We start from the raw sequence: 11,049 nt of genomic DNA, 5'->3' as shown, positions 1-11,049 counted from the left end.
GTCCTCTTTTGGAAGACCAAACAAAGTAGTTTCGCTTTCACAACGAAACACGCGGCGGCTAGAGTGAGCAGTGGCAGGCGGGCTTGAGAATGGCGCGGCCGGCGGATTCGACGAAGGAGGCTTGCGGCAACCACATGTGACGACCCCGGGCTGGATTCTGCTTCGTCCACGGTGAAAGCCGACCCGGCGATCCACAACGTGAAGTTGATGTATTCCCTCAGCGACCAGCACGGATCAGCTCTAGGCATGACGAAGCGGATATCGTCCTCTTTTAGAAGGCCAAACAAAGTAGTTTCGCTTTCACAACGAAACACAGCGTCTTCACGACATGGCGGCAGCAACAATACTACAGCGAGAATAAAAGTTACGCCTTCTTTCTTTGCGTGAACATTTGGGTGGCGTTATGCAAATCTTCCCACATTGTGACGTAGACATGTGGGGGCGTGTTAGAACGAGTTTTAGTTAGGTGTGGTTGACTCTTAACTTTTATAAAGAATATCTCTTTGGATTTGAGACTTTTGTCTTTGCAACTTTACAGATCTTCTTTATGCACCAAGAGCTTGTAACACTTCAAAGAGAAAGGAAAAATTGAAATCGCATCATATGACCCCTTTGATGCTAAACGGTTAACTTGCACATATTATACACAACAAATTGCCTTTTGATTAACTAAAACAAAATATGGCCGTAACGTGACCGACTTTTTGATGAAGCATTAAAACAGCTACCCTTTAGAGTCCAATGGTTTGAATGAGGTTGGATTTGGCACGACACAGGCATGGGAAAACCTTTGGCATAGTGTCAAATGTTTATGTATCTGGGTTGTCCACTATGTGCGGTCTAAAAAGCCTCTCTAATACATTTGACTGCTGTATGTTGTGGCTTTGTCATTTTTATCTGTGATGAATGTTGATGCATCATGCATAAGTTATGATCGCATTATTTACACATGTTCAGGCCTTTTCATCGTAATGCTTTGATATTGTTAATTTTAATATCATATTTTTCAGTTTCTAGTTTTTGCTGATTAGATGGAAAGGTGTATTTTGGAGCTATTACAAGCTCACTCAAAACATCAAAAAATCTGCAGGTACTTTCGGAGCTCAGAAACTTTTTGCTGTAAAACTCATTTTTATGTTAACAGCACTTTACATTTATAGCACATACTACATGCATATACCATCCTCTCTCCCCCTGCGCATCAGCTTTCAGGTTTGAAGCAGCAGGATTGTAGAAAGTGCTGAGTCACTCTTGGATGGCTGGACTAAGCTCCCTACGCCCAGCGTGATAATTAATCCTCTTCATGGATGGCTGAGGAACTAGAAGTCTGATTGAATATTTAATGGTTGGACACAGTTGCCCCACCACCTGCAGCTGCCTGAGACACACAGATCTCTTAGAAGCTTCTTGGAGAGTGTGCGAGAGAGAGACGACAGGATGTGGTCTTTGTTTTCTCACAGGCACCTTCGAATAAGGCTCTGCTCAGATCAGACTTCCCGATTCAGGTCTCCCGAGTCTCCAACTCTTGGGATGCTAAGCTTGTTACTTTGAGGCATGTTGCTGGTGATTCATAAAGCTGCTGTTTGGAATTTTTCTACGTTAAAAACTTTCTCGTGTTGCAGAGTTGACTTCTTGAAAAGTATAAAAACTCCGCTGTCCAAACATTGCTCTGTTTGAAAAGAACTTGGGGGAAAAGTGAGTTACTACTCATTTCCATGAAAAGCTTATTGATGTTGAAGACCATCTGCCCTTTGGTTGGTTGAGTATTGATTTAGAAGCTCAAAACTGCCAAAATGTAATCAATCGAGTCAATAATACAACATGCGTGACATTGTGTGAATGTGTGTGTGAATGTGTTCTCTACAGGAATGTGAGCTCAGCCGGAGAAGAGGCCCGCCGCAGGATGAGAGAGTGTGAGGGACTGACTGATGCGCTGCTCTATGTCATCCAGACAGCCCTGGGCACCAGTGAGATCGACAGCAAGGTTTGACCTTCCCTCCTCTGCCTTTCTACCAAAGTATATGCATTCAGCGGAGCGCCTCCGAGAATTCTAGCAGGTTTAGTTGTGCAGTTTTTACTCCCCAACCATTTGGAGCACTTCTCCACTGCTAAATGTTAGATGAGATTGAAGACACAATGCAAAATGGGCAAAAAACCCAGTCTAGACCAGCTTAGTCTCAGACGCACGCCCACCGACCACCCACAGTCCGTTCGCTCACAGTCTGATGAATATTGCACATAACACTAAAAATCACTCATGATCTTGTGTGCATTGTTAGCCAACTATGGACACAAGTTACCAACATAGTTCAGTGATTCAGTGTTTCAGTGTTTCCCAAAACCATAGTTCCAATAAACATTTGCACACAACATCATATAGTTGTGTGGTTGAAACTACCTGTGGTTAGAAGCAGAGTTTCTTGTTTGCATGGCTTGAATACATCATGCTCTTGAGCAAAACAAGCAAGCTAACAGGCAGTTCCATCTATATCTTTAATTTCACATACTGTATATACGAATTTCATTGTACATCTTTTAGTTTAAGAATGAATGTGCTGTTTTTGAAGAGTGCACATGTGAATGTGCTCTGGTACTCCGGAGGAGTATGACATAAGAGGGAACTTGTGATTGAATCCAACATCTGTAGATAAAGCGAAACAATGTAGAGCGAAGGTAGTGAACTAGCCTTCAGATGCTGTGTTTATTTACAGCAATAATCTGACATTAATTCAATATCGAACCGATTAAATAACAGCAAGAAATTATTACTCCAGCACCGGTGCGCCAGCATCATTAACAACTGTTCTATATTGTTAAACCAACATGGTTTGAACTAAAAAAAAAATTAACAAACTACAGTTGATTTCTAAACAGTACACATTGATCAGTGGGTATTTCATGCTGATTTGTGCTTTACTGGTCAAGCAGGTTTACATGCAGTAATAACTGTTTTCAGCTGAACACAAAAGAAGGTATTTTGAAGAATGTTGGAGGTATTGACTTCCATAGTCAACTGTGTGGTTACCAGCATTCTTCAAATTATGTTGATTTGTGTTCAACAGAAGAAATCCCTAGCATTTCTCATCTAAATCTAGATAAAACCAGCATTTTATTTTATTTTTCCCAGCAGGGGCAATAGACATTGTATTAGACAGACAGTTTAGGTTTTGTTTTGGCTCCTCTAATTGCTTTACCACCAACAATGTTGTAAAAAACAACAATAGCTGCGGTTGCTTTTAAGCAAGCTTTATGGTAATTACGCAGATAAAGTCATGCAGTGACACACCTCTCTATATTGAGTTTTAAGTCATTTATAAGTCATTTTGATACTCCCATTTGAATTCTCCCATTTGCAGGTGTTTCCATGTTTTGCCATTTTTGTAATCTGAAAACTTGTTTTCCCTCCAATCTTTGTGCATCAAACGCGCCCCCTTCTAGACCATCGAGAACTGCGTGTGCATCCTGCGGAACCTGTCGTACAGGTTGGCGGCAGAGACGTCTCAGGGGCAGCAGATGGGATCGGAGGAGCTGGATGGGGTTCTGTGCACCGATGCCAGCGGGAAGGATGCGGAGAGCTCCGGCTGCTGGGGCAAGAAGAAAAAGAAAAAGAAGAGCCACGATCAGGTGGGCCGGGGGTTTTTATCCCTGCAGCTGCTGGCAATTAGCATCACTTAGCGGCATTCACGTGCGGGTCGCCTGCGCCGACACTCGTCCTCCTCCAGTGAATAATTATGTATTTTCCAGGCTGATTTCATTTAGTTTCTGAAAACAGATGAAGATAAGGGCATCGGGAGTGTTTGTTCAGCATTTGCATGGCATGAATAGCGAGGTAAAAGGTGGCATTACTTTGCATTGTGACTTTTAAATAACTAAATTGTCTGTGAGTCATCTGTTCCTTTAACAATGATGCAAATGCACATCTGGTTGTGCGACAGTTGAGTTTGCCCTGTCTATTTAATTACGCTGTATCCTAAACAACCAGTGAGCTTTATCTTCAAATATTTCAATATGCAGCAAAAAAGTACCATGTTATTTCCAATAAATACTATGAGATTCTTCAAAGTACCTCGGAGTGCCATGTAAATACTACTGTATATGAATAATCATTCCGTACTATGGTATGATAATCAGTGCACAAGCCACATTGAGCTGGTATGCTCAAGCAGGCAATATGAGTTCTAGTCTGGCTCGTGACATTGCCCAGTCCTGTTTCCCCTTCTTCTCACCATCATTTCCTGATGGCTCTGTACTGTGCTTATTAATAAAATGGCCAAAAATAAAATAGCATCTGGCACTTTCCATGAATAGGGTACAATTTGGTGTCCCATTACACTTTGGCACAAATCCCATGTTTTTTTGTTGTGAAACCCCCTCCATCCTTGTTAAATTGTGATTTTTGGCCTGTCCCATCTCCACTGTATCTAGCAATTTAAGCCATACAACAGTGTCATAATTTTTGCTGATATTTAGTTCATTGTTGTTAAAACCATTTTTTTCCAAAAGAAATTTATTTGGCAAACATGCATTAAATTGATCAAAAGTGACAGTTGAGACATTTATAATGTCACAAAAGATTTCCATTTCAAATAACGGTTGTTCTTTTGAACTATTCATCAAAGTCTGTTTTCAACAGTGAAAATTAAATGTTTTTGAGCACCAAATCAGCATATTAGAATGACTTCTGAAGGATCATGTGACACTGAGGACTGAAGTAATGGCTTCTGTAAACTTCTAGAAACACTGTTACCTTTTTTGGTGATTCTTTCCCTTTTATATGTTTTGTCCATGCTACTTTTATTTATTGTTTTATTGCTAGAAAAAAACTGAAATCAGGGTTAAGTATCACATATATTGCTAACAAGGTTGCAAAACCCACATAAAAAATTTATAAAAAATAAACTACATAAAGGCTGATGGTCTATATTTAATAAAGGTTGAGCACCTGCTTTCTTTGTCTATTCTGTTTTGATTCAGGCCCTATTTTGTAACCTTGTGGAATGTATCTGTTTATGATTCTTTTTCTTGATAGTAACACTCTGTAATAACACTCTGCCTTTCTCTGCTTTCAGTGGGATGGTGTCGGGCCTTTCCCAGACTCTAGTGACCCTCCGAAGGGACTGCAGATGCTGTGGCACCCGTCCATAGTAAAACCATACCTCACTCTACTGTCTGAGTGCTCGAACCCGGACACATTGGAGGGAGCGGCTGGGGCTCTACAGAATCTGGCAGCGGGTAGCTGGAAGGTAGGCCCCACCTTAAAACCTGTGAGTAACCCTGCACCCAAAGAGCCACGAACCAAACAAACTGGCTCTGGCACCCATCACCATTATGACTGACACTAATACACATTCATACCTCAGTTTTGTCTGTCAAGGTCATGGAGTTCTACAAACAGCAAACAGATGTCTAACACAAACTTGGAGAACATAGTGAACTTTATATTGAGAACACAGTCTCTTTCGAATTTACACAACCAGTGTAAGATAGCTGATGGCTTCAAACTTACGTCTTCAAATGGATACAATGTAGAGAGTTGAATTCTCACTCAAAGTCTTGAAAGTGTAAACAGTGACTCAGATATTCTGTGTCAAATTGTGCAATTTTGCACTTCAAAATTTTCTGTTGTCCTCATTTTCTGCTCAGAAAAGTGAAACAAACAACAGTGCAATGAATTAAATTCACATTTCATGTAGGGCTGTGCGATATGGACAAAAAAAACCTATCGCGATTTCTTTGATCAATTTAGCGATTTCGATTTTAATCTCGATTTTGACACACACAGACATGCTTTACAGTCATAAATGCATGTGCAAAGTGAATTTGAAACATATTTCCAAAAGAAAACCAATTAGAGCTTTATCAAAAAGCTGTAACATGTCTCTAGAACAGACATAAGGCAGAATAATCACTAAGTAAAGGTGTAACAAAATGTCTCTAGAATAAACGTATGGCAGAAAAAAATAAATAAAATCCCGTGTCCAGGGATTTTTTTTTGCCATGCATTGGTCATAGAGCTCTTTGTGGCGTTGCCTCAGATGTTGAACTAGATTTGTTGCGCCAAGTTCACACGTACTCCGTCTGCAGTGCGTATACAGTATGTGTATGCGGTGCAGAAGCAGCATGGACTCATTTTGCTTTCGCACAGGATGCGTTTGCAGTCCGCTCCTGATCCGCGGCTGTTTACCACAAATACAACATTTATCCATTATTTTGATTTCAAATCCAAACGTTGTTTGTGAAAATGCTTTTTCAGCATTGTGATTCTCTTATATCACAGTACAGTAATACAATCTTTCATAGACATATTCACGTTTAAACGCAATAAATATAACTTTGTTTAACTACCACCAAGAGTGCCATCTATTATTGCCTTGTTTATCTAAAAGTGTATTTTTCCTTGTTTTAAATCTAGCCAAAAAGCCATGTGTTGACTGTGAAACAGTAGACTTTAATTATATGCATTTATGGTGTAATTACTAAATTTCCGTGCCAATCCATGTTATTTTTTAATGCGAATAATGCACTGTCACTTTCAGCGCGTGCAGCACAGCAGAAATAGACTCCTGGAGCGCACTGCCGGACCACAATCGCGTGCAGTGTGAACGCTCTGATCCGTTAACATGGGCGCAGAAAAAATACGCACCACAGATGGAGTGTGTGAACCTGGCGTTACGTTTGTATGCCCGCACGGTCTGTTCTGTTCTCGTGCTCCATTTAGGCGCGCTGCATTCTGATTGGTTCGGATAGCATACTGCGGGAGGTCGGGGGCGTGAAAAATCGTGCTATAAAGCGATTTAGAAATCGCACACGCTCAAATCGCGATTTTATGATGATTTCGATTAATCGCACAGCCCTAATTTCATGCAATGTTGACACCAAAATCTCATTCCAGTGCCCCTGTTTCTGTTCAGCTGATGTATTGATAATCATTTTGCGGGACCCTTTTGTCCGTTTCCTGTGCCTGTAGTGGTCGGTGTACATCCGTGCGGCGGTTCGGAAAGAGAAAGGACTGCCCATTCTGGTGGAGTTGCTGAGAATAGACAATGACCGGGTGGTTTGCGCCGTGGCCACAGCTCTCCGAAACATGGCCCTTGATGTCAGAAACAAGGAGCTCATAGGTAGGTTTGGGACACGGAAGTGTGTTTGCCTCAAGCTAACATTTTCTCTTTGACTCCAGCAGAGCCGAATGCCGCAGAGGTACGTGTACCTTTAAATTACTTGTATGGCAGAGGCCTTTCAAGATCTATTTCCTTTTGAGTGTGAGCGTGTGTATTTGTGATGTGTGTATCAGCGAGGGCATCTGTGTAGCATTTCTAGTCGGGTATTGCAGTGAGGTGAGGTGCCATTGTTTGAAAGGCTGCTCACGACACTAACAGACTATTGATCTTTTTAATAGTTTGTGTATTCTGATGGGCCCCCTTGTCTCCCTGGCAACCGCTTGCACTCTTTCAGTCTGGTCTTGGCCCTGCGTGAGTTCGAAGGCGTGTGAATTTCTTTTGGAATATAGAGCAAAAGGAACAGCATAAAACTGTACAAATGTCGAGATGGCAGTCTATCTCATTTCAGATAGAGCTGTTCAAATGCCCTTTATTATTTAAGGAAATCAGCGATGAAGCAGGCAAAGCTGCAAGTGCTCTTGGGAACCTTTCTTTCATGTAACTTCAATGCATTCCGGTTGAAAGCAGTTTTGTAGCACGGGTCGTTGCAGAGAGAATTAGCTCCCTGGTGGGAATGGGACTTTTGCGGTCACGTTAAGTGTAATAGAGCTGCTGGGTAGTGATGTGGGTGTATCGGACGCTTTGGCATTTTCAGTTGCGGCCTTGAGGTTCAGTGCATTTAAAGAGCTCTGCATGCCGACGGTACAATCCCAATCCAAAATCTCTGAAAAGGTTGTCACGCCTCCTCTCTGACTTTTCTTTTTCGTTCATCTCATTCACGCAACCCATAGGCAAGTATGCCATGAGGGATCTGGTCCATCGTCTACCGGGTGGCAACAATAACAACAGTACTGGCACCAGCGGCGCCAGCAAGAGCATGTCCGATGACACCATCACGGCGATCTGCTGCGCTCTGCATGAAGTCATCACCAAGAACATGGAGAACACCAAGGCTCTTCGTGACGCCGGCGGCATTGAGAAACTCATCGGCATTGCCCGCAGCAAAGGAGACAAGTTAGTATCTTAGTATTCTGTAACATGATCACAACCAATTAGAGTGTGTAGACAAAACCCCATTTTACTCTATGTCCCGTAGAATTAGGCATATTTAAATGGAAAGGAAATTAGTTTGTAAAGGAAGAGGACATGCTGGACCTTCCATTCATTACATCTCCTATTCTGTATTATGAAAAAGCAAAAACTACTTAAGCAATTCACTTTTAGCAGTTGTATTGCAAGACCGTTTTTAGAAAGCAAGACGGTGTGGAAAAACCGCATTTACATTAAAGTCAAATCTCCTCTCAGGAGATATTAGGATGGATGGAAGTCCAGTAGCTCTATTACTGGGAGCTATTGTACTGGATTAGTTACCTCTGAAAGTGCATTACAAGATAATGGTTATTTTTAGTTTTTTATGGTTGACACACTACTACAAAACGGAAAGTGAAGTCATTTATAATGTTACAGAAGATTTCTTTTGAACTGTCTGTTCATTAAAGAATCCTGAAAACATGTAATATGGTTTCAACAGAAATATTAAAATGATTTCTGACACTGAAGACTGGAGTAATGGCTACTGAAGATTCAGCTTTGCCACCACAGGAATAAATGACAAAATATATTAAAATAGAAAACAGTTATTTAAAATTATAGTAATACTTCACAATATTACAGTTTACTGTATTTTTGATCAAATAAATGCAGCCATGGTGAAGCTTAAAAGACAGAAACATTTTGGAACTTTTGAATGGTAGAGTAGTATAAAACTCATTGCCACAGCATTTACTGTAGATGTTATAGTATTTAAGGTTCCCGTTAGAGCTTATTTTCTATGTTAGAATTTATCACCATTAGAGAAATCTATGAACAAATTGAGCTGAACTAAAATTCATTTTTACTGAGCTATTTATTGTCCACATCTACCAACACTTTGTTTATATAGCTGAGAACGTACTTTCTATAAAGTTTCTGTATTATACCACAGGGTATTATTTAGTTTGCACTCTTTGCAAAAAATATGAAGCAATCCATTATATTAGCAGCCCAGAAATGGATTAGAAACTGAAAATTCACTCATGTTGCTTATATTATTGCAGATATGGCTATGCATTGTATTTATTTCCTCTTCTATGTTTCCCTACAGACACACACCGAAGGTGGTGAAGGCGGCATCCCAAGTCCTCAACAGCATGTGGCAGTACAGAGATTTGCGAAGCCTCTATAAAAAGGTAATAAATTCAGAAGACCTCGCTGTTCTCACATCTATTACATTTGCACCTATATACTTTTAAATGGGCATCAATGCAGTTAGAGGCTTTTTGCTGCCAAGTGGTGCAGCTACAGCATCTACCAGCAGGTGCTAACTGGTTTATCTGATCCAAGTTTTTTAAAGGAATTCAGTTTCAAATGCGTGAAAATCTGTTTTGTTTTCTTTCTGTGTCTGTCATATACTTGTAACCAAACGGTTTTAATGGGTGAAGTTTCAGGATGAACCATGGGCGTCGGAACCATTGAATGAGGGTGGGAAAGGACCTACCCACTTTTGAAGACCAATGATATTGGACCCACTCACTTTTACCATCTCTAATTCAGGGAATATGTGTACTTTTCAGAGCGCCGTCAGTCAAATCCATTCCACATGACGAATGCCCTAATAAATTAAACTCCATTTAGCTACAGCCTTGAATTCCACGCTGCTGCTTCCTCAAATCCATTCCACTTGGCTCATTCAGAGTCCATATAAATGAAACTCCATTCCGTGTTTTCACTACTCGCGCCTGCTGCACTCCCGCGACACAGCAAAGTAAACAAAGCATCAGCATCTGCTGCTCAGATACACCTAACCCTACCTGATACTTTGTTTCAACTTTTCGATTATTTTCTTGATTTTTATTTTTATTGAAAACAAAGGCCTTTCGGATGTGATATGAGATGTGAAAAGGGAGAAGAACGATTTCGCAAAAGGCGGACGCAAACTCGGGTCGCTTGCATCAAAAACACTACGCAACCCGCGTTACCACTTACACCACTGGAAACGTTGCTCAGCAGCCGACTTTTGGCATATACTCCAGTAAATTTTTTCTGGGGGAGGACCCACCCACATTTATTTTGCTTACGACGCCCATTGGATGAACAGATTATCATGCTCCTCTTATTTTTATGGCAGGACGGCTATTCTCAGTATCACTTCGTTGGCTCTTCATCTACAATTGAGAGAGACAGACAACGACCATATTCCTCCTCTCGCACTCCATCTATCTCTCCTGTGCGGACCTCGCCCAATAATCGATCAGGTGAGAGTCGCTCCACTTTCCTCCATTTTGACAACAAGCGATATCATTGATATAATTTGCACTCGATCATCAACATCTTTATCTCCTTGTCAGGAGTAGATTAGAGGAATAAAAAAGCACTTGAAATGATCAAAACTACTTGTTTTCAAAATCAAGTAGTCAGAAATTTATCAGAGTGCATTAATTAAAGCATCTAAAACAAGTTGACCTCATTTATCAACTAGCTGGTTGTTGGAGAATTTTTCAACTTGTCGTTCATAATGACTAATCTCAAAATAGTACATTAATGGGAGATAAAAAAGTGTGGTTTATGCTGTTATGTGATCATAGAGGGAACACAGCTGTCAAGATCAGGCTTCATCCTGATATTTGTTCATTTCAAACTGATACAGTACTGTCAGTCAGGGGGCGCCATGCGTATCCTAATTACACAGCGCTACAGAAGAGTCTGTTCTGCTTAATTAACACGCTTTGTTTACAATAGTGTTGTTTTTGGCGGCCTGTTTTAATTTTAGTTTTAGTCTAGTCTTTGTGTGAAGCTGTCATTTTAGTTTCTATTAGTTTTAGTCACGTTCATACTCTTTTTAGTCTAGTCAAGT

At 40.7% G+C, this 11,049-nt stretch overlaps 1 protein-coding gene across 6 annotated transcripts in view; it reads left to right on the top strand.

Moving 5' to 3' along the window:
* LOC107686039 (catenin delta-2-like) overlaps nt 1-11,049 on the top strand; it is an 89,107-nt gene that overhangs the window by 72,978 nt on the left and 5,080 nt on the right. For 5 of the 6 annotated variants that reach the window (XM_016482858.1, XM_016482855.1, XM_016482854.1 and 2 more), the window contains 7 exons: nt 1,867-1,984; nt 3,439-3,624; nt 5,070-5,264; nt 6,968-7,118; nt 7,949-8,171; nt 9,301-9,385; nt 10,324-10,450. In XM_016482858.1, the coding sequence (XP_016338344.1) occupies nt 1,867-1,984; nt 3,439-3,624; nt 5,070-5,264; nt 6,968-7,118; nt 7,949-8,171; nt 9,301-9,385; nt 10,324-10,450 (1,085 nt within the window). The remainder of the gene's footprint in view (nt 1-1,866; nt 1,985-3,438; nt 3,625-5,069; nt 5,265-6,967; nt 7,119-7,948; nt 8,172-9,300; nt 9,386-10,323; nt 10,451-11,049) is intronic. The other variant, XM_016482856.1, reaches the window with a different exon arrangement.

Source organism: Sinocyclocheilus anshuiensis, unplaced genomic scaffold (assembly GCF_001515605.1).
Source record: "Sinocyclocheilus anshuiensis isolate Anshui unplaced genomic scaffold, SAMN03320099.WGS_v1.1 scaffold930, whole genome shotgun sequence".
In the NCBI taxonomy this organism is placed as follows: domain Eukaryota; kingdom Metazoa; phylum Chordata; class Actinopteri; order Cypriniformes; family Cyprinidae; genus Sinocyclocheilus; species Sinocyclocheilus anshuiensis.
The sequence above is the reverse complement of the archived record's forward strand: the minus strand, read 5'-3'. Positions and strand labels throughout refer to the sequence as shown.